Source organism: Papio anubis, chromosome 2, assembly GCF_008728515.1.
Source record: "Papio anubis isolate 15944 chromosome 2, Panubis1.0, whole genome shotgun sequence".
In the NCBI taxonomy this organism is placed as follows: Eukaryota; Metazoa; Chordata; class Mammalia; order Primates; family Cercopithecidae; genus Papio; species Papio anubis.
Window position 1 is genome coordinate 94,955,942 of NC_044977.1, and position 24,135 is coordinate 94,980,076.

General features: G+C 46.1%; 1 protein-coding gene across 1 annotated transcript in view; it reads right to left on the reverse strand.

Annotated features, from left to right (window-relative positions):
- Positions 1–1,420: 1,420 nt before the first annotated feature.
- Positions 1,421–24,135, reverse strand: part of LIMD1 (LIM domains containing 1) — an 87,314-nt gene continuing 64,599 nt past the window's right edge. The window contains exons 3-8 of the mRNA XM_003894554.5: positions 16,853–16,920; positions 14,203–14,265; positions 10,068–10,198; positions 9,377–9,428; positions 8,478–8,546; positions 1,421–5,710 (exon numbers count right to left, since the gene is read on the reverse strand). Of these exons, the coding sequence (XP_003894603.1) occupies positions 5,573–5,710; positions 8,478–8,546; positions 9,377–9,428; positions 10,068–10,198; positions 14,203–14,265; positions 16,853–16,920 (521 nt within the window). The 3' untranslated portion in view covers positions 1,421–5,572. The remainder of the gene's footprint in view (positions 5,711–8,477; positions 8,547–9,376; positions 9,429–10,067; positions 10,199–14,202; positions 14,266–16,852; positions 16,921–24,135) is intronic.

The following is a 24,135-nucleotide window of genomic DNA, read 5'->3' on the forward strand; positions in this document are numbered from 1 at the left end:
GGATGGAGTACTTATTGCATACTTTCTGTTTACTTCACCCTTCTGTGTCTCAGTTGTCTTGTCTATCAAATGAGGGATGATAAAGAACATACAGTCCTTGGAATGTGGTGAGAACACAGGAAATATCAGCTATTACAGTTGCTACTGCTTCATCACAGCATTTAGAACCAGACCAGATACCCCACTGCCCAGTCCCACATGGCTCAATGCCCGAGGCTGACTCTTAGGACTATGCCATCTCCTCCCAACCCCTAGTGCTGGGATGCCTTGCTGGTAACTGGAAAGTGGCCACAGTGGGAATATTTACATTATAGATATCAGCAAATACTCCATATCAGGGCTCTTAAATTTTTTGCCCCAGAAGGGCTGGTTTGCCAGCACACCACAACCCCAGACCACCTTTTACCCTGATTGCATCTTCACCCCTTGCACCATCAATCTTAAGCAAATAGCAGCCCATGTTGGTAAAATCAGACTAGCCGTTCTCTTATCACTTAAAAAGAAAAAAAAAAAAAAAAGAAAGTTTTATTCTGGTGTAAGGTGCCATGACTATCAGCATCCTCACTCCCAGCTTTCCCGTGTCCTTGGCACGTCAGACCTGGTAGCCACAAGGACTAAACTGGAGTCTAGAACAAACTCTTTCCCCACCCCAAGGATTCTAACCACACACTTGGCCCCATCACTCTACAAGTCCCATGTTCCTGCATGTGGCTGTCTCAAAACTGAAGGATCACTCACCTTGAGGATTCTTTGGTCATAACCTCAGAAGAAAAAAAATGGTAACATTCACAAAAGAGACAAAGTGACCTTACATGTCACTGCATGTCACACATCCCAATCTTAAAGGTCCAGTAAAAGAAACTGCTGATTCTTGGGATATGATTCTCTAAGGTCTCTCACATTTTTATACATCTGGTAAGAATAGGCACCTAGTGCCAGGTTCCAGACTTATATTTCCAAGGATGTTTATCTAGTGAACAGTCTTGGATGACAGAGATAGTGTCTGTCTCTGGAGCAAAAGTCAGGCAGGCTTACTGCCCATGATCAAATACCAGGGTTCCCTAAGCATGGGGGTTCCTCTTGTAATGCAGCCCACTGTGTGTGCAGGTCTCACCTGGCCCTCTTCATGAGGCCTGGAGCTTAGGGAACCAGTGCAAATGCTGATAATCTGGTCACTGCTATTGCTATAATACACTGTCCTTTGTCTCTGACCTATGAGTCTCATAACTTCTGCCAGGATCCGTGAATCCATGTGGTGTGCTCACTTTGTTAGCTTGCAAGTAGGGTAAAATCTCATACCCTTCACAGGTTTGATACCCATGTGGTACTTTTAAGAATCCAGAGCTGTAAAAGAACACAAAGTCCAGGTAGCAAAAAGCATTGTTTGCTGACTCCACACACAGAAAAGACCCGGGAAATATAATGTTCAAGGAGCACTTTAATAGTCAACAAATTGATGCAGTTTTGTCACAATACTTTGCATAATTTTATAGTAACAGTAAAATTCTGAATCACTTTATAGTAAAAGGAAAGACACAGAGGAAAATAATTTCCCTGTACAATGAAATTTTCATACACTATATGGAGATTTCCCACATCTGTCAAGTTTTGGCTCAGAATAAAAGATAGCTAATATATTTCACTCTTTTTTCTTTTACTTTTCTTTTCTTTTCTTTTTTGAGACAGAGTTTCGCTCTGTTGCCCAGGTCGGAGTGAAATGGCACCATCTTGGCTCACTGCGACCTCTGTCTCCCAGGTTCAAGTAATTCTCCTGCCTCAGCCTCTCAAGTAGCTGGGATTACAGGCATGCGCCACTATACCTGGCTAATTTTGTATTTTTAGTAGAGACAGTGTTTCACCATGTTGGTCAGGCTGGTCTCTAACTCCTGACCTTAAGTGATCCACCTACCTCAGCCTCCCAAAGTGCTGGGATTATAGGCATGAGCCACTGTGCCTGGCCTTTTTTGTTACTTTTAAAAGTTCCTTCACATAGTAAAGAAATTAGAACTGATTCTTGGCATAAAGGAGGGTACAAAAAAAATTGTGCCAGGTACAGTGGCTAATGGCCGTAATCCCAACACTTTGGGAGGTGGAGGTGGGCAGATCACTTGAGCCCAGGGGTTCCAGACCATCCTGGGCAACACGGTGAAACCTATCTCTATTAAAAATACAAAAATTAGCCAGGGGTGGTCGTACACGCCTGTGGTCCCAGCTACTGAGGCTGAGGTGGGAGGATCAATTGAACCCACTAGGTGGAGGCTGCAGTGAGCTGAGATTGCACCACTGCACTCCAGCCTGGGCAACAGAGTGAGGTCCTGCCTCAAAAAAAAAAAAAATTGGTTTCCTGGCAGATAGAGTTTTAACAAGTGCATCAAGCAGTAATAATTTGTGGTCTTGTGCTCAATTCTCACACATGATCTTTGCAGGGGTCCCAGCAGCCATCACAGCTCGACTTTCACATGCATGGGACACAGCACATAGCAGCAGCCTTGAAAGGACTGCAAAGGGGTGTGAATTCCAAACATTCTCTTAAGTCCTAACATTTCTGTTCTTCATTTTGTGTGACACAAGCCCACAGAAACAAGGTGATGATGGCGCTTGAGGGTGACCAGACCTCCTCAATCATTCCATCAGCCACCCAGGACTCAACAGCAGAAGCTCAGAGGACTCAGCTGAAAGAGGTTTTCACTTGAGCACTAACCACAGAGAAATGGGAAGTGCCATCCTGCTGCCATACGCAGCCGATGGCTGGTTAGGACTAAATGCCCTTCTGTGGTGAGATGAACCAAGACAGCAGATGGGGAAATAACATCAGTGAGAGAGATTACGAATGGATCCTTATATTGCAGGTCAAACTGGGTTGTCTCTTCTCAAACCACCCAGGCAGTTTCTGAATGTCCCAAGATAGGGGTAGGGGAAAAGAAGAAAAAGACAAAACAGGAGACAGTGGGTAAGAAAACCTAAAAGGCACGATGAGGCAAAGGCCTAAGATGAAGGCTGGCTTTAGGATCTGAAATCCGGCCACAATCCTCCTTGTTTTATCTAAAGTCCAAGAATTGTCAAAAAGAAAATCCAGGAGAGCTATTCATTCTAAATTTTAAAACCTTTTCTTCCTGACCTACCAAGTCCTTGTGTTTGCTTTCTAGGCGCCCATAAATACAACCCCATTACAATTCTATTTGGCTAATAATTTATATTTAAAATACCAGGTAGATGAACATCTCTTCATGGCTTTTGTGCAAGGGCCTGAAGTGTGGAGAAAAACAACTGATCGGAGATTCCTACCTGGCACCTTCTCCAGGGAAACTGACAACCAGAGAAATCTGTTGCTAGGATTTCTAGGACATCTGGAAATTCCCTTATTGTTCTTTCTCGACAATATAAAATGGTATATTTGCAAACCTATCTGAATCACCTCAATCTAGGCCACTTAAAAAATTTCATTTAAAAATGTAATCACAGATTTTTAAACTAATTACCCAATTTGCAAACAAATCCCAGCTACTTCTGGTCTTGAACATGGAGCAAAGGTGTGTCAGTAAGGCCAACATTCTTAGGTTGACAGAGACAGGTTAACACATTGGCTGGCTTCATTCACCCCCCTGCCGTGCCCACACTGAGCTGGATGACTTGATGGGAAGAGAGGGTCCCCACCTCAGGGTTCACTTCTGCAACCCCAGCATTCATGGGTTTTCAGGAGGCTCAGCCTGTGAAAAAGAACCAATGACAATGCACACCCTGGCTGAAGTGACATCTGGCCAAAGGATTCCAACAGAATGAATTTCATCAACATGGAAGGGATAATCCACGGCACCAATTCTGTGCTTTTTACAGGCAATGGTTACCAAATGAGTCAAAACATGGCCTAGAAGTAGAGCCAGGCCCAATGAAAAGCCTGAGTTCACACGTACTAGAGGCTCTACTGACCACCCTCAGCAGCCCAGCACCCAGTCCTCTTGCTCTGGGTGCAAGGTGAGGAGGCAGAGTGCACACACCGGCTCCCGTGTCCCCAGCCTGGCTGGCAATGGTAAAATGGGCTGCCTTTCTTTTGCAGCTTCTTCTAATCAAAATACCAAGGGGTATTGACCTCCAGCCTCAGCGATGTGACTTGCAGCACAAGTTTTACCTCTTCAGTGCACAGAGTGGTCTTGAAATCTTCCCAGTGTGTGGCCCTCCCTCAGCTCCTGCCACCCTGGGGAGCCAGGAAACTGAAATGCATAAGGTAAAAGCACTGAATCTGATCTATTCTCCGCTGACCTTTAGTTACGATCACTCTGCCCTGACCAGCTGGAGTTGGGCCTGTGTGAAGCCAGTGATTTCCAACACACTGAAGAAGACATCTGAGTCCAGTGTGAAAGCCAAATTCCTCCTGAATCTGTGATTTGGTGAAGCTCTATCTGTGAGGTATTTTTTGTGTGTGGAAGACTGAAAGTGAAGGGAAACAACTAAAAAAACAGACAAAAGCAGTGTACCTTATACTGGTTTCTTCCAACATAATGCCTCTGCCAAGAACTGGGCAGGAGAGAAACCAACAAAATGAATATAATAACTTATCCTGAGGCACTCCCTCCCACGCTGGCTTAGAGATCTCGCACACACAAAAACTCTCCTTGTTTATAAGAAGCTGTCTCTCAGTATGCAGGCAGTTCTTCCCAAAAGCCCGTCATTAAATAAGCTAAAAACAGGTGCAAGTGAAGTACCTGCATGGGTTCCTGAGACTTGCCTTGCAGAAGTGGCCTTCCAAGTCACTGACTCTTGAAAACTCCAGAGAAAAACAGCACAAAGACGTGAGCAAAAAAAAAAATCCTGGTGCCTGCACCAAGTTCTTCTCCCAAAGCGTGTTTTACTCACATAGGGCAAATTTCTGTCGGGGCCTCAGCTGCCTTTAGGAGAGTAAGGATTTGCAGGGGCACAGAGAATGCTGTCAGTGTCTAAGGAGGAAACCCTGCCTCACTTATTTCAAATCTTGCCTCTGGTTTTCTAAGCAAATTCGTCTTAGGATACAAAGCACATATTAGAGCTTCCTTCTTGCCTTAATGCAATTCAATTTGCAGCCATTCTGCAGAAGAACTGAAGCTCTTGGGTGAAAAGAAGACTTAAATCATGCCATGATATGTATGGGGGGAGGGGGTATTGGGGTATAGGTATTTTCCTGAAGGAAGAGAAAGGGGTGAATGTATTGGCAGCTGAGCTGTCCCTTCATGGGGATATTGTGAAACAAGCTCAATAAGAACCTCTCCTTCAGAAGCATGAAATGTTCCCAGAGGGGACAGGAGGATTCCTTTGTTGCAATGATGCAACCTCAGGTCATATGCTACGCACATGCTGGAGCGTTTTCCTGAGTAACCTGAGGAAAACGTGGCAACAGAGAAAAGCACTTGGAAAATACACGTAGCAGGCAGATAGTGTTCACCTCCCTGGTTAAAGGAAAGGCACCCCACACATGCTCACAGGAACTCTCCCTTCCAGCCCTCCTCTTCCCCTACCCCACTTCCACCCCAGGGCCCACCGGAAGCAGCAGCAGCAACCCCGGCTCCTCATCCCCTGCCGTGATGTCTGCAAGTGGCTCTGGCTAGAAGTGGTGCTGATGAAGGGCTGTGGACGAGGGTCTCTTCTCCAGCCTCTTCACGTGGCAGGAGTGACAGAACAGGTGGTCCTCCAGCGGATAACAGCGGTGGCCATCTTCATCATTTAGCTCCAGACCACAGTCCTGGGGGGAGGCAGACATGTCCAAGGGAAGCAAATCAAAACAGACTGCAAGACTGACCTGAAGGTCACAGGCCCCAAAATCAGCAGAGGGTGCTGTGTTTTTCTGTATAGGCAGGAAATGCCGGTGCAGAAACACAGCTCCTGCCCAGTGGAGGCCTGTCCAACACAGGAGACACAGCCACACAACACTTGCTGTGAACCACTTAAAATGTGCTGTCAGTGTAAACGCAGATTCCCAAGACTTAGGACAAAAAGAGGATGTAAAAATATCTCATGGGAAAAAGGAATGAGATCATGTCCTCTGCAGGGACATGGATGAAGCTGGAAGCCATCATCCTCAGCAAACTAACACAGGAACAGAAAACTAAACACCACATGTTCTTACTCACAAGTGGGAGTTGAACAATGAGAACACATGGACACAGGGAGGGGAATAACACACACCAGGGCCTGTTGGGAGGTGGGGGCTGAGGAGAGGGAACTTAGAAGATGGGACAATAGGTGCAGCAAACCACCATGGCACACGTATAACGTATACACACCTATGTAACAAACCTGCACACATATCCTATTTTTTTTAGAAGAAATAAATTGTGGAGTTACAAAAAAATCTCATGGGTAATTTTTTTATATTGATTACATGTTCAAAAGATAATATTTGGATTTTTTTTTTCTTTTTTGAGACAGTCTCTCTCTGTCTCCTAGGCTGTAGTGCAGTGGTGCGATCTCAGCTCACTGCAACATCCACCTCCCAGGTTCAAGCAATTCTCCTGCCTTAGTCTCCCAAATAGCTGGGATTATGCACACACCTCCACATCTGGCTAATTTTTGTATTTTTAGTAGAGACAGGGTTTCACCATGTTGGCCAGGCTGATCTTGAACTCCTGACCTCAATTGATCTGCCTGCCTCGGCCTCCCAAAGTGTTGGGATTACAGGTGTGAGCCACCACGCCCAGTGGGATTTTTATTTATTTTTTATTTTTATTTATTTATTTATTTTTGAGATGGAGTCTCACTCTGTCACCCAGGCTGGAGTGCAGTGGCGTGATCTCAGCTCCACTGCAACCTCCGCCTCCTGGGTTCACGCCATTCTCCTACTTCAGCCTCCCAAGTAGCTGGGATTACAGGTGCCCACCACCATGCCCAGCTAATTTTTTTGTATTTTTAGTAGAGACAGGGTTTCACCATGTTAGCGAGGATCGTCTCGATCTCCTGGCCTCGTGATCCGTTCACCTCAGCTTCCCAAAGTGCTGGGATTACAGGCGTGAGCCACAGTGCCTGGTCCTTGACTTTTTATTTTTTTAAGACAGGGTCTTGCTCTGTCACCCAGAGGAGAGTGAGGTGACGTGATCCTATCTTCCTAAGTAGCTGGGACTATAGGCACAGCATGCCTGGCTAATTTTTGTATTTTTAGTAGAGACGGGGTCTCACTGTGTTGCCCATGCTGTTCTCAAACTCCTGGGCTCAAGTGATCCCCCTGTCTTGGTCTTCCAAAGTGCTAAGATTACAGGCACGGGCCCATGCCTGGCTGGATATTTTGAACTGAATAAAATAATTAATCTCACCTGTTTCTTTTAACTTTTTAATTGTGGCTACCAGAAAACTTAAAATGATACCATGACTTTAATTTGTTGCTCTCATATTTATTTCTTTTTTTGAGATGGAGTCTCACTCTGTTGTCCAGGCTGGAGTACAGTAGCACAATCTCAGGTCACTGCAACCTCCACCTCTCGGGTTCAAGCAATTCTCCTGTCTCAGCTTCCCGAGTAGCTGGGACCACAGGTGTGTGCCACCATGCCCACTAATTTTTGCATTTTTAGTAGAGATGGGATTTTGCCATGTTGGCCAGGCTGGTCTCGAACTCCTGACCTCAAGTGATCTGCCAGCCTTGGCCTCCCAAAGTGCTGGGATTGCAGGCGTGAGCCATCGCGCCCGACCCCTTATGTTTCTTTTGGATAGCACTGGTCTAGAAAATGTGGAGAGGCCTGTTGAGCAAATGTCCTCACCTTTTTCTCCTGCAGTGACCTGGGGCACCTGGGGTCCCGCAGCAATGATTCCCACCCATTTCTTCAGTGTTGGCAGTGGGACAAGTCTACATGAGGGACACCCCTGTTCTCTACTCACAAGGTCACCAAATGAATCTAATCTCCTTCCGTGGGTGAATTCACTTAATTGTGGCTGAAATTTCATGGTCACCCTTCACAGGGGCTGGTGAGGGGCGATCCCTAGCTTTCCTAACAGTCATCAGGTACTAGTGCTGCTTCATCCTGGGACACAGGGCAGGAAGGGGCAAGCGGACCCCACCTGCCTTCACACCACCAGCTGACATGCCTGTTTCCAGGAGGGGTTTCCTGATTTCCAGGGCTTGGCTGAGAAACAGGCTTCTGGAAGACAGAACAGCCTACAAGCTGGAGGGGAGGGTGTCCCTTCCCCACATCGCACACCTGTCTGACAATGTGGCCCCCAGACAGGACCTGAAACCCATGCTCTCCAGCACCCTCCTAGCTCTGCAGCTTCAGGTATAGTAGCTCCGACAGTTGCAGGACTTGATAGTTCTGAATGTGCAAAAGAAAGAGTTTTATACCTCGAGCATTTCCATCTTCTCCTACCTCCCCCAAGAACTAGCCTTCACTCCATTTCCTACAGAAGTTCTAGAGGGCTGAACCTTGCCAGAATCTTGTTGACCGCCTCTTGCCGCAGTCAACGCCGGATGCTCTTCTCTTGGATGTCTACAATGGGCTCTGGGGGCCGGGTGGGGAGGGGCCTACCTCGCAGTGGTAACACTCCACGTGGTAGTCTCTGTCCATGGACACGACACGGATGGTCTCATCTGAGCCCTGGGACCAAAGAAAAGCAAGAACACGCCCGAGAGACCTGTTAGGGGCCTGCTGGGTTTGATGTACCACAGGGTGGGGAGGGAAGAGGGTTTTGGGGTAACAAGTAGGTGGCCTTGGGAGGAGAAGGTAATCAGGAGTACTTGTTGGAAAAAGAATACATTTAAGCTGATGAGAGGGAAAGTGGGAGGGACAGGAGCCCTTCCTTCTAGAATGCTGGAGTCAACACTGAAAGAAAGACCTACATGGACACTTATTTTAAAAAATGAATAAAAGACAAGTCTTTCTGCTCATCTGCTAATCTAAGAATTAGTCATCAGGTAAGGGAGTTTGACCTGATCATGGGGACAAACCAGCACAAGAAGGGTACTGGGGCGGGGAAGCCAGTCAACAAGGAGGGGTGAGGACGTGACTTCTCTCAAAGGTGAGTTTTTATTTTTTATTTTTTTTGGAGACTAGGTCTTGCTCTGTCACCCGCTGGAATGCAGTAGCACCATCATAGCTCACTGCAGTCTCAAACTCTTAGGCTCAAGCAGCTAGGACTACAGGCACATGCCACCATGCTTGGCTAATTTTTAACAATTTTCTGTAGAGATGAGGTCTTGCTATGTTGCCCAGGCTGTTCTTAAACTCTAGGCCTCAAGCAATTTTCCTGCCTGCCTAGGCCTCCTAAAGTGGTGGGATTACAGGCGTGAGCCACTGCACCAGGCCAGAGTTGAGATTTTTAAAAGGATACCTTAAAAGATGTAAGGACAGGACATGGATCTTGTAAATGAGCCCAGGGAGATATTCATGTTTTAGACCCTGGGAGCATGTCTGGAAAGGCATCTTACCTCAGGTGGAAGGATGGGAAGCCCACAGGCTGCACACTTGGGGGCCAGCACCCTGCGGGGAGAAACAAAGCAGCAGTAAATGCACACTGTGTTGTTTCTGGGAGCAAAGCCCAGAGTCAGACTTGCACTTGGAATCCACATGGAGCCTTCCTCCAGGCTGCCTCCTGCCCTTTGCTCTCCTCCCTCATAGAATGTCTGGAACCTGGCTCACTTTGTGGAATATGCCTTAGTATCTGTTCCCCAGCTGCAATGAGGACACTGGCTGCCTCTCACTCTTCTGGAGACAGCACTAACCTATTTGTTTACACCCCTCATGGTGCCTAGCACAGGCCCAGGCAAACCAAGACTGGTGGGAACCAGCACTGCATAGGGGCCTTGTGAAGTTAGGTAACGCTGAAGCCACAGCGCTTGGTGGATTCCTCCCGAGGCCTAGCCAGGAATACGATTATTCGTTTTTTGTGCTCTGTTTTTGTTTTTCTCACTAAACATGATTCTTTAACCCATTCCTGTCAACACTGGCATTGACCGACCTCCCAAGATCCCTACTGCACCCCTCAAAACCATTAAGCCTTTGCTGGACTGTGATCTAAGGGCAGCTGGCAAACATAGTTCTGTTGGTTTCTACCGCTCACTCTGCTGAGATCAGCTTGGCCTACACGAATGGGTCCTGTCTGCTCCCGTCCCTTCTTACTTGTGGTAATCTCGGACACAGTAGATCTTGTTCTCCGAGTCCACGGTGAAGGGCACCCCATCCAAACACTCATTACAGACGACACAGCGGAAACAGCCAGGGTGGTAGGACTTCCCCAGGGCTTGCAGGATCTGGAGGACAGGCCAAGACTCAGTGGGGATTATAGGGAAGGATGGAATGGTGGAAGGGCAGAGAAATACATCAGTCCTAAGGATTACATGAGCAGTCACACACGGAGTACACTTACCCCCGAGTTTCACCTAGGAGAAGAGCAAGAGGTGATGGGGTGGGAAAGGCAAGTCTGTTTAGATGAATACACAGAAAAGACCACCTAAGAATCTTTTTCCTGCAGCCTCTCACAGGGTCTCTGAGCTGGGAGGGAAAGAGGGCTCCTTTCCAACCCTCACCCAGAGCAGGAAACTCTTGCACAGTTCTTTAATAGAAAGAGATGCTAAGGGAGGGATGGGCCAATCCCAGGGCCAAAATCCACCACGGAGAAGTGGGAAACGATGCAAAGCAGGGCCACAGAAGGATCCATCCTTCCCAGATTTGGGAAGCAGCAAGTACTTGGAAAAATGAAAAGAAATTCCATGTGGAAATGGCAGAGCTCAAAAGGAACCCCTTCACTTCTGCCTGTTGGGTGCCCCTTCTTGCAGCTTTGACTCTGGAGCCTGATAATTTAGAAGTTCTGACTCAACTTGATGACCTCAAATCCAAGTGTAATAAGTTTCTCTGTTGTTGTTTTTAAATACAATAGAGGGAAAGCCCCACAAACTTCTTCCTCTCAGTGTCATTTAATCTGGATCTGGATGGGATACCTGGAACTGCCAGAGCCAACCTGAAACCAGGACAGATCCAAGACATGGACAGCAGGAAAGAGAAGAGATGGAAAGAACGTCCTTGGTGAGGTCCATAAGTAACTGAATTAACTCATCATGGAACCGCATACTTCCAAGCCTCTTTTTAGGTGAGATAAAATATCATTCCTATGAAGTCAGTGGTCCTCGAAGTGTGGCCCCTGGACCTTCAGCATTAGCATCATCTGGAAACTTGTTAACAATGCACATTCTTGGACCCCATCCCGGATTTCTTGAATCAGAAACTCTGGGGGTAAGGCCCGGCAGTTGGTATTTTAATAGGGTGATTCTGATATATATTAAAGTTGGAGGATCATTGGTTTAGCTCGAATTGAGTCTGGGTTTTTTCTATAATTTGCAGTTGAAAGCATCTTCACTGACTTCTAGGAGATTCATTTCTGCAATTACCTGTGTCATGAAACTTAGCAAAAACAACTGAACTACAGAATCAACATGAGCAAGGTCACACCAAAACATGCATCTGCGAAGAATGTACAGAACGGTCATCAGCATCCAGCAGTGAGAGCCACACAGAAAGCCTTCAAACAGGCTGAAGAAAGAGGATTTTGGATTTAGGGAAGACTTGTCAGTACACTGTGAGACCTGGGGGGAAAGAGATGCTGTGTTCCAGCTCCTTCTCCTGGAAGCCTCAGGCAGATAACTCCACATTGCATAAGCTCCAGCCAGGAAGGCAAGAGGAGGGTGTTGTTCTATTCCAGCTTTCCTCTGAATGCTCAGCTTTCAGGCTTCCTCATTCCCTCTTGGGTTTCACTACCCTTTGAGGGCCCTCTCAATCTGCAGTAAGGCAAAACGGGAAGAACAACTGGCTGGGCTTCCAAAACCCATTTGGTAATTTGGACCTTGGAATGAATTTTCCCCAAGATGAATGCTGTCTTGGCAGAAAGAGATCCTTAAATTAATTTAATCCACATTGTGCCTAAAGTAAGACTGGAAAAAGATGCCATTTCGCTGCATTGTGACCAGCTGTAATACTTTTTTTATGTGAGACTATGCCTGGTTCTAACCTGCAAGCCCAGAATATACCCCTCTATTAACAAAAGGGTATACAGAGAGACAATTTACACAAAGAGTTAGACAGCTGAGGTTCTGTCTACACATTCAGTAAAAGTTTTCAAGTCCTAGAGAAGACCCGAAAGACTGAAGGTTCAATTTCATACTATCCCATATGGTAGAGATCTCACATCAAGAGATGGAGACTATTTCCCCCTCCCCTTGAATCAGAATTGGCTTTGTGACTTTCTTTAATTAACAGAAAGTAGAAGAAACAATGTTCTGAGATTTCTGAGTCAAAGGCTTAAGAAGACTGGTAGCTTCTACTTCCTATCTCTTGTTGTAAGGAAGTCTGAACTAGACTACTAAATGATTAGAGGAGAGGGGCCTGGAGGGTGAGAGGTCATCTTGGATGTTCCAGTTCAACTGTGCTACCAGCTGAACAAAGTAAAGTAAGAGACCCCAGTCAATGCCACACAGAGCAGAAGAATTGGCCTGCTGAACCCTGACCTAAATCCTGACCCACAGCAAGAAGCTTGATGATAAATAAGAAATCACTGTTGTTTTAAACTACAAAGTTTGAGGGTGGTTTGTCATGCAGCAATAGATAAATGACATACCCTGAGGTTATCCAAAGAAGTCTTAGGATTACTAAAACTAAGAACAGGGTATAATCATACTCATAAATTCAGACCATGTTGACTTTTTTTTTTTTTTTTTTTTTGAGACGGAGTCTCGCTCTGTCGCCCAGGCTGGAGTGCAGTGGCCGGATCTCAGCTCACTGCAAGCTCCACCTCCCGGGTTTACGCCATTCTCCCACCTCAGCCTCCCGAGTAGCTGGGACTACAGGCGCCTGCCACCTCGCCCGGCTAGTTTTTTGTATTTTTTTTAGTAGAGACAGGGTTTCACCGTGTTAGCCAGGATGGTCTCGATCTCCTGACCTCGTGATCCGCCTCCCACGAGGTCTTGGCCTCCCAAAGTGCTGGGATTACAGGCTTGAGCCACCGCGCCCGGCCTCCACGTTGACTTCATATGCACTAGGTTTGTCAGGACACTAAAAACAAAGTCAGGCCGGGCGTGGAGTTCTACACCTTGATCTGGGTGGTGGTTACAGGGGTATATGCACATGTGAAAACTCGTTCAGAGGTACACTTAAGATTTGTATCTTTTACTCTGAGTTACTTCTCAATAAAAAGGTAAAATTTAAAATACTAATGATTAGAAATTATCTTCTCTAGAATGAAATTAATGAGTCAGCTTAGAGAGGGATTTAACTCTTTCCAACTAAAAGTATGTTATATAATCATTTCCTCTAATCAGTATATTAAAGAACTTCTTAAAGGCTGATTTACAATGGTGAACAATTTGACCTTGTATTCATTAACCTCATAACCTAACCCTCTAGGAAAAAACTGTCTCCACTGAAGACCTGAAACCCAAGATAACCTCAGAGAGCCAGTGACTGAGCAAGGAATGGAATGTATAAAACCTGGTCCTTGTTCTGCTGTCTCAGAACTAAATGACAGGCCCAAAAAACTCATCTTAGTAATGGTGTGAGCTGGGCACAACACAGGGAGAAAAACTTTGCTCCTCTGGCTTTCTCCATTTGACTCCAAGGTAGCTGAGATTTCTGCAGTAAAAACCGACCGTATTTAGCATCTCACCTGGGATGCCACAAGGATCACAGAGAAGCCAGAGGGAGGCCAGAGGGAGGCCAGTGTGATTCAAACAGCCCAGGGGAGGAGAAAGCATTACCAGAAACATGACATCATGTGCTCTAGATGGTTGAAGACGTTAATTCCAATTAAAGCCAGCAATGCGGGTTCTATTAGATCAAGCAAGCTGCACTTTATAGGGACGTCTTTTTTTTTTTTTTGAGGTGGATTCTCACTCTGTTGTCCAGGCTGGAATGCAGTGGCGCGATCTCGGCTCACTGCAACCTCCGCCTCCCGGGTTCAAGCAATTCTCCTGCCTCGGCCTCTCAAGTAGCTGGGACTACAGGCACACACCACCACTCCCGGATAATTTTTGTATTTTTAGTAGAGACGAGGTTTCACCATATTGGCCAGGCTGGTCTCAAACTCCTGACCTCGTGATCCGCCCGCCTCAGTCTCCCAAAGTGCTGGGATTAAGGCGTGAGCCACTGCGTCCAGCCGTAACCACAAATCGAGATAAGAAACACTGTCCTCAATTATTAATATCTTTTTTCTCTAAACGCCTCCTCCTCCACCTGAGATGCTGTTCTCTTCTTTGGCCGACCTACTCACCATGTCCATGATCAGATGTCCACAAAGAAAACACCTGTCAGCCGACTGCTGGAAACCAGAGTACTGCAGAAGAAAAAGAAAAGAAAGTTAAACCCAGACTGGGAAGACGAATCAGCCACCTCCCTACCAGCCAAGAGGATTATAAGGAATTTCTCAGAAAGATGTGTCACTCTGTGCAGAATTCTGTCATTCCCCAAGTACAACACAGCTGTGGGCTGAGTCACAGAATATTCTCTGCCACAAAAGCCATCACAAATACTAGTACCACTCACTCTAACAATGACTGTGTCTGGGCACCCACAGCATGCCAGGCTCTATGTAAGGGACTGTATATAGAGATGCTTTAATCCCATCTCAGTAGTTCTCAAAGAGCAGTTCCCTGGCATCACTTGAAAGCTTGTAAAAAATGCAAATCCTTGGGCTCCACTCCAGACCTATTGATTTGGAAACTCAGGGGGTGGGTTCTGGCAATCTGTGTTTTCACAAGACTTTCAGGGGATTCTGATGCATTCTCAAACCACCACTCTAATGCTTACGACAATTCTGCAAGGTCTACATTATTACCCAGAATCCTCAAATAGCAGCAGAGGGCAGCTCAGAGAGGTTAAGTGACCTTTTCAAGGTCACACAGCCAACAAACGGTAAGGACAGGAATCAAATTCAACTCCGGTTCTGGTTAATACCTTTTATAGTTAGCTTCAAAGAAACTTGATAATTACCTACTTTACCTTACCTTATCTTACCTAAACACATACACACACAGAGTCTTGAAAGACATGAGGTACTCTCTTCAAAAAACATACTAGATGCTACACACTAGACTAGAAGTTTGGGTATAACAAACACAACTTAACTGGGGGAAACCTAATGAAAGGAAGGTGGGAAAAACGAAAAAGGGAAACTTTCTGCAACTCTACACCATGTGGTGGAGGTTTCTGTCGTCTGGCACCTACGCCCCATTCTGGGGGTAATAGTTCTTTATTTTCATTTGGGATCCAGCCCCCGGCCCCACACCACGTGGCTCCCATCACCATGTGGGCTGGCTCCATGCCAGGGCCCAGGCAGGGCATTGACAGACCTGGTCCATCAGAGCCTTGCATTCCTCCAGTACTGATAGTTTTTCCAAGGGTGGGCATGTGGCCCAGTAAGAGCCAATGAGACTCCATGAGATGTCTGTTGAGGATTCCAAAGGAGGGACTGGCACTCTTGCCCATCGGATATGAAACTGAGAGAACGTAAACTCTGGGGTCCTGCCAACATCTGGCCATCACACAGGACCTGAGACTGAAGCTACCACTGAGACACAGGACCAAAAACTGTGGAGAAAATGACTCCTGAGGCACTGCTGGAATAATTTCCTTTTTACTTAAGCCCGTTTGGGTTTGCTTGTCTGTTTCTGGCCAACAGGAGTCATAATGAATCAACTTTTCAGTGAAAACCAAATAGAGCTTTTCTCCAAGGGAAGGCAGGGAGAAGCTGGCCCTGAGCCCATCTCTGCATCTCACATTCCTCATCCCTGAGATGACAGGGTCATTTCAACCACTATCTATCAAGCACCCACTCTGCATGGCATTGTGTTAGAATCTGCAGGTGTGAAGGTGAAGACACATGTTCTTTTCGCCCTGGGAGCTTTCAGTCAATGGAGGAGAGACTCATAAACAGACATACTGCTCAGGGCTAACAGCCCACAGCCCTGCCAGGGCAGGTCCCGGGCATGGTGGCAGCACAGAGGAGCTCCTCCATTGTGGGAGCAGGAGGGACAGGAAGGCTGTTGGGGGGCTCTGGGAAAATAAAGGGGCAAGACATTGCAAGCAGGGGAAATGGCCCAAGCAAAGGCATGAAGGCATGAGGTTGCACAGGTGTGGGAAGCTGGGGAGTCCAGACCTCGGAGAGCTTCTGAGCGTGCTTCGTACCCTACACATGCTGGGACCAAGCAGGCCAGGTTTATGCCCTATAAGGCCTCTTGATGCGGGGGTGTGGATGCTGTTAAGCTAGGCTGGCTGAGCCATGCCGGAGGTGTGAACGGAGGCAGAACTGTGGAAGACATGGCAGCATAGAGTTCAACGCCTGGCTGCATTCAAGGAGGTGGGGTTGAGGACAAACCTAGGAGGCAATTCTCACAGATCAGGACCCAAGGCAAGGGTCTTGGTTCACACAAGTATGGTGAGCGGCTGGTATGTGAGAGGCTGGGACACAGCCCAGGGCACATGTCCAGGGGCCAGTGGGATGCCAGCCGCTGGCCTCAGAGGTGCGGCAGGGCTAGAGCTCAGGTCTGGGAGTCACTGGCCCATGGATGAACTTTCAGTCCATGGGAGAAGCTAGATTCCCAGAGAGAGTGGGATGAGAAAAAGAGAGCTCAGGTCCCAGTCCAGAGGTCTAAGAGGAGGAGTCCAGGATGGTAGAAGAGGCAGAACTGCAGAAAGCAGCAAGAGGATAGGTCAAGTGACCCCACAGTTTCTTCAAAGTACAAGGCTGTGTGGTTTGCCATTGGCCTCGGGAACACGGCCACCCCCATGCATCTACAGAAGGAAAGGCAGGGCCCCTCTCTCCAGCAGTGCAGCTTCCCTGTGCGCTGGCCCAGGTCCCACCACGCCCCTGCCCTCTGACTCTGGCCAGGACATGCGAGGAGAGGCTGCGGTGACACACTCACCAGGAAGTCTTCTTCACAAAACACTTTGCCGTTGACAAAATAAAAGGCTTTTCCTCTCAGCTTCCGGCCTAAGGAAAAACACACAAAGACAGAGCAAAAAAGAAAAATTTTAATATGCAGTGGAAAAAGCGAAAAGTGAAAAGCAAAATCTTTAGGCAGAAATACACACATAAAAACCGCCAACTGTCAATGACACTTTCCAGCGCCTAAAAGATGCCGTGGCCCTTGGCGAGAGGCAGGCAGGCTGAGGCCGGGAGGAAGGGTGCCCTGGCAGGTGCTATTTGGCAAAAAGACTCAAGGGCTGACTTGGAAGTCATCCTACGCTCACCTTCCAACACCTCCTCTCTGCTTGGAAAGACACCAGCAAAGCATTTGGTGGCGGGACAGCAGAGGCAACACAAGAGGGCGTCTGGGCAAGTCTCTCATGAAGATGCAGTTTCCCACAGGCATTTAGGATAGTCACCTTGGACGTATGCTCCAGGACCACTGTGACTGCCTATCAGGAGAGTCCTATACATTGGTTAACTATTATTTTCCTACCTTTTTCTCGCCTAAACTGTAGAAAACACACATTGTTGGGAGGATATTTTTGTTTTCTCTTGACCTAAAACGAGTAAGCAGGAGTGGGAGAAGTTCAAAGCACCCTGATTCCCTGCAGGGAACTCTTGCTTCCATAAGGCTAACACAGGCAAACACCCTTTATCAGTCCCTCTCATCTCTTATGGAAAACACAATGGGGCTGTGAGCTCAAGGTCGGCAGAGGCATCATTAGGGTGTCCCGGGATCCCCTACTTGGCAGTATTCACAGATCTGAGGGCATTTCCAGTGCCAGGCTCAACACATACTCAACAGGCAATGTGGGGGCTTCAGAAACTGAATGAACTCTCCGCAAAAAGTTAAACAAGCCCTTTGGGGCCAGGGTTCACAACATGAAAGTAAAATCACCAATGTCACAAACAGTGCCCGAGATACAGAGAAACCCACCAGAAAAACGCTGGCTGCCCTCGCCTGGTGACGCCCACAAGAGGCAAAGCAGTGCAGAGCAGATAGCGACAAGACTGTCAAAGAACACTCCTCAGACCTCAGAGAGGACCCTGAAAGCATCAATGCAGCGGAAAAGGCATAAAAAAGGAAGTAACTTTAACTACAAATACAAAAACCTCCAGATGGATGAAAGCCCTAAGTATAAAAAACAGAAACTAGTATAAGAAACTACAGGCTGGAATCCCAGCACTTTGGGAGGCCAAGGTGGGTAGATCACAAGGTCAGGAGATGGAGACCATCCTGGACCAACATGATGAAACTCCAATTCTACTAAAAATACAAAAATTAGCTGGGTGTGGTGGTGCATCCCTATAATCCCAGCCACTTGGGAGGCTGAGGCGGGAGAATCGCTTGAAGCCGGGAGATGGAGTTTGCAGTGAGCTGAGATCGTGCCACTGCACTACAACCTGGCAACAGAGCAAGACTCCGTCTCAAAAAATAAATAAATAAATAAATAAAAGAAAAGAAAAAGAAAAAAAGAAACTGCAAGCTTTTTAATTTTCTATTTTGTGATATTTTATTTATTTTTATTATAAGAAAAGAAAGTCTGACTTTGGCATGGAGAAGGATTTTGTAGATAAGACATAAAAAGCACGTCGCATGAAGGTTGACTGAACAATAGACATCAAAAATGTAAACTTCTATATAAGAAAAAAGAGCATAAGCAAGGTTTAAAAGATGAAAATGCTGCAAATCCAGCCTGCTCCCCAGCAAGGAGGCAGAGGCAAGGGTCCCAGGACAGGGCTTGAGGCCGCATGGAGAGCAGTGGAGACGGAGGAGGCAGAAGTGCTCAGCTGTCCTGGCTGCAGGTGAGACATGGAGGCGGGAACGGAGGTGCTGAAGAGCCAAGAGACTAAGGCTAGGAAAGAAATGAGGACTCTTGGCTGACCACCCACTTTCATGCCTCTGTGCTTTGCTTAACTGGATGGCCCTTTCCTTCAGACCTGGCCAGACCCTTCTGATATAGTTTACATATTTGTCCCCACCCAAATCCCATGTTGAAATGTAATCTCCAATGCTGGAGGTAGGGCCTGGTGGGAGGTGATTGGATCATGGAGTGGTTTCTCATGGTTTAGCACCATCTCCCTTGGTGCTGTTGTGGTGATAGGGAGTTCTCGTGAAATCTGGTCGTTTAAAAGTGTACAGCACCTCCCACTCTCCCTCTCTTCCTCCTGTTCCAGCTACATGAGGTGCTTGCTCCCCCTTTGCCTTCCGCTGTGACTGTAAGTTTCCTGAGGCCTCCCCAGAAGCCAAGCAGATGCCAGCATATGCTTCCTATATAGCCTGCAGAACCACGAGCCTCTTTTCTTTATAAATTACCCAGTCTCAGGCATTTCTTTGTAGCAATGCAAGAATGGACTAATACATCTTCTTTGCTGTGGTGGTCATTGCTACCAGATCTAGTGTTGTCTGAATGTTTCCCCAGCCCTCCTGTTGGTTCCTGTAGGACTTTTTAATACTTTGAGTATATGCTACATTCCTTGAGGATATAGCTAAGTCAGCGTCATACTTGGAGGGGAGGGCTTGGCAATACTCTAACAGAGTGCAGTACATGTTGAGTTAAAGAAAAAAGGAAGAGTAAGCCATGGATCAGAAGATGGCCAAAGCACATATAAAATGGTATTAGTAACTGGGCAGGCACAGTGGTTCATGCCTATAATCCCAGCATTTTGGGAGGCTGACACGGTAGGATCACTTGAGATCAGGAGTTTGGGACGAGCCTGGCCAACATGGTGAAACCTCGTCTCTACAAAAAATACAAAAATTGGCCCCGCGCAGTGGCTCAAGCCTGTAATCCCAGCACTTTGGGAGGCTGAGGCGGGCGGATCACCTGAGGTCAGGAGGTCAAGATCAGCCTGGCCAATATGGTGAAACCCCACCTCTACTAAAAATACAAAAAAGTTAGCTGGGCATGGTGGCATGCACCTGTAACCCCAGCTACTCGGGAGGCTGAGGCAGGAGAATTGCTTGCACCTAGGAGGTGGAGGTTGTAGTGAGCCGAGATCGTGCCACTGCACTCCAGCCTGGGTGACAGAGGGAGACTCTGTCTCAAAAAAAAAAAAAAAAAAAAAAATTAGTCGGGCATGGTGCCACGCACCTGTAGTCCTAGCTACTTGGGAGTCTGAGGCAGGAGAATCATTTGAACCCAGGAGGTGGAGATTGCAGTGAGTCAAGACTGGGCAACAGGGCAAGATTCTGTCTCAAAAATAAATAAATAAAATAAATTAAAATGGTATTAGTACCTAAGACACAAAGAACACCAATGAATCAATAAGAAAAAGATAAATAACCCAATGGGGGAAATGAGCAAAGGGCAGGAAGAGAAAGTGCATAGAATAGAAAACCTGTTATACCTTAGGCAACAACCAGGATTATTAATCATAACCCCAATATCTATAATAAAAAGATGCTCTACCCTATCAACAATCAGGATAATGCAAACTAAAACCACAATGAGATTCTATCTCACTTTCACAGACCGGCAAAAATTACTAAATCTAACAGCATGTCTTGGAAGGTGTGGGACAAAAGGAGCCCTTTCACACCGGTGGGAGTGTCATCCACTGGGATAACTACTTGGGAACAATTTGTCAAGGGCCAATAGATCTGAAAACCCACATAATCCACAACGCACTTCTAAGGTTGCTCCTTGAAAAGATTAACCAAATATGCATGAGGACAGACATGTATGGATGTTCACGGCAATGTTGTTATGGAAAAACTACAGGCATCTTCAGTGTTCACTAGATATGAGAATTGATAAATAGACAAAGAAACTGGAGCTATATTTACTAGATGTGATACCAGACAGTAGTCAAAATGAAAGGACTAGATCTATGCATATCATTATTAATTGAACTGAACACCAGTGCAAATAAGGCAAAATGCCTGAACATACACCAGTGATCGTATATGTGTAAGTTTGAGTGTGCACACACATACACAAACTAGTACTGTTTTTTTGTTTTGTTTTGCTTTGTTTTGTTTTGAGATGGAGTGTCGTTCTGTCGCCCAGGCTGGAGTGCAGTGGCACAATCTCAGTTCACTGCAACCCCTGCCTCCCAGGATCAAGTGATTCTCCTGCCTCAGCCTCCTGAGCAACTGGGATTACAGGCACTCACCACCACACCCGGCTAATTTTTGTATTTTTAGTAGAGACGGGGTTTTGCCACCTCTAAAGAAATGGTGGCCAGGCTGGTCTCAAACTCCTGACCTCAAGTGATCCACCCACTTCAGCCTCCCAAAGTGCTGGGATTACAGGTGTGAGCCACCATGCCCGGCCACAAACTAGTACTATACGTTTTTTATTGATAGTAGTATATATGGTAACAGTAGGAAAATTTCAATTCATAATAGCAGCTGCCCTAGGGAAAGAAGGGAGAGGATGGGAAAAGGAATCAAGATGATTCCAATTTTTATATAACATTTTATTTCCTTTATAAAAATACAGAACCAAAGCTACAATGTAAAAATGTCTGTGCATTCTGGATGATAGGTAAATAAGGATTATTTCCTATAGTACTTTCCAGTAGGTTTTAAAATACACACACAATTTTTATATAATATTTAATTTCCTTTATAAAAAATACCAAACCGAAACTACAATGTAAAAATGTCTGTGCATTATGGGTGATAGATAAATAAGGATTATTTCCTATAGTTCCTTCCAGTAGGTTTTACACACACACACACACACACACACACATTTTCGTGAAACACCATAAACCAAAAGGCAATAACAAACTAGAGCAAACATCTATACTGTATGACAGAAAAGGATTTAACTCTAACATGACAATAACTCAGGTAACATTCCCATATAAAAAATGGGTAAAGAATAGGCAGACAAACCACAAAAGAAGTATAAATGATCAATAACTATAAAATAAAATCTTTAGCTTTCCTCATGATTTAAAAAATATTGCTGCCGGTCACAGTGGCTCACATCTGTAATTCCAACACTTTGGGAGGCCAAGGTGGGAGGATCATTTGAACCCAGGAGCTCAAGACCACCCTAGGCAACACAGCAAGATCTCATCTCTATGAATAATAATAATAATAATAAAAAATTAGCTAGGTGTAGTGGGGCATGCCTGTAGTCCTAGCTACTTAGGAGGCTGAGCTAGGAGGATCACTTGTGCCTAGAGATTGAGGCTGCAGTGAGCTGAGATCACACCTGTGCACTACAGCCTGGGTGAAAGAGTGAGACTCTGTCCCTCCAAAAACAAACAAACAAACAAAAACAAAAAACCCTATGCTTTACCTATGGGACTAGCAAAGCTTAGAAAGAATGATAACCCCAGTGTTAGTAACAACATAGACAAACAGATACTTGTTCACACTCTGCAAGGGATAGCATAAGCTGAAACAAGCTCTTAGGAGAGAAATTTGGTATTAAAAGTCAGTGGAATTTAGAAAGTTCAGATATTTTCTCCCCAAAAATTCTATTTCAGGAATTTATCCTAGGGAAATCATCATCTCAGTTTTATTTATAATAGGTTGCTAAAAATGAGCATCAAATGTCCAACTCCTATTAAATGATGACCCATCCACATGTTGGAATATTATGCAGTCATAAAAAGATTGTTTTCCAAAAAAAGATTTATTGACAGGGAAAAATACTTAAAATATTTTAAAGGAAGTATACAAGTGTGTGGGTTACAGTTATGAACACATTTACACATATGATGGCAGAATTATGTGTACACTCATACACATAAGATGTACACCAAATTTTAAGTCATTATCTTTGAGTGTAAGAAATAGGTGATTTTCAATTACTGTTTTTTCCTGCAATAATTATGCATTATTTTTATAACCTGAAACGCAGTTTAACGGAGTAGGGGAATGTGGGTGGGGCTGCGTGGAAGGGGCAATAGGACTTACACAGAAGGCCGCAACTCTTTAGGTCTCCAAAGCTGCTCGCCTGTCCTCCCCTCAAAGTTACTGTTGCCCTCTCTTCTAGAAGGTCCCCACCCTTGAACATTCACAGTATTTTCTGACTCTCTAAACTGGGGTACCGAGAATGTCTACCTACAGCTGGATGATCTCAGGGTTCATCAGCAGAACCCCCTTGACAGCCATGGACATTAATTTGTTATTTTACTTAAACTTTCCTCTCTATAAAGGGACTCCAGAGAACTCGAAGTTTTAGAAAAGAAAATGAGAACTAACTAGAGTATCTTTCCTATGTTTTTCCCACATCGGACACCTACCCAGGTGACAGCTGATCTGCTGCCCTCAGTCCCTCCCCAGGAACAAGGTGACGAGGACACAAACAGCCCACCTGGATGGGCGCAGTGGCTCACGCCTGTGATCCCAGCACTCTGGGAGGCTGAGGCAGGTGGACCCCTTGAGGTCATGAGTTCGAGACCAGCCTGGCCAACATGGCAAAACCCCATCTCCACTAAGAATACAAAAATTAGCTTGGTATGGTGGCATGTGCCTATAATCCTAGCTACTTGGGAGGCCGAGGTAGGAGAATCGCTTCAACCTGGAAGGCAGAGGCTGCAGTGAGCTAAGATCGTGCCATTGCACTCCAGCCTGTATGACAGAATGAGACTTCGTCGGGGGGGCGGGGGGTGCGGGGAAAGACAGCCCACCTAAGAGGAGCTGCTCAACCAGAAAGCAAAACTATTCACACACTGTCTGATCACAAACAAAGTCCAAATCTTTATTTGTGGAGCTCCCCAGTTTCACCGCTTCCTTCTCGGAACTCCGGCAGGGTAAACTCATTTCTGATGAGAGGAAAGGAGGTGGGGCTGCAGTTGCAGACAGGGTCCCTAGAGGGAGCGAGGAGGCCGCCAGGAAAACAGAAGGAAGCCGCCAGGAAAACGGCAGGAAACGGAAGGAGGCCGCCAGGAAACGGAAGGAGGTAGGAAACGGAAGGAGGCCGCCAGGAAACGGAAGGAGGCCGCCAGGAAAACGCCAGGAAATCAGAAGCCCAAGCGCAGGACTTCAGAGCTTGGGCTTCTGATCCAGTGTATGGAGAACACAGCAAACAGCACTCTGGTTCCAGGAATGGGGTTAGCAAGTTCTAAGGAATCTGAGCTGGAAATCAATGTTTTGTGTAATAGGGCGAAGATCACCTCTATTCCAAAAATCACAGAGGAAGATCACTGAACATGCAGAAGCACTGAACCTTCTAGTGTTAAGAAACAAATTAAACAGGAGCCTTTTCACCCATGAGATCAACAAAGATTTTTTAAGAGTTTGTGATTGTTGTCACTGCATATTTT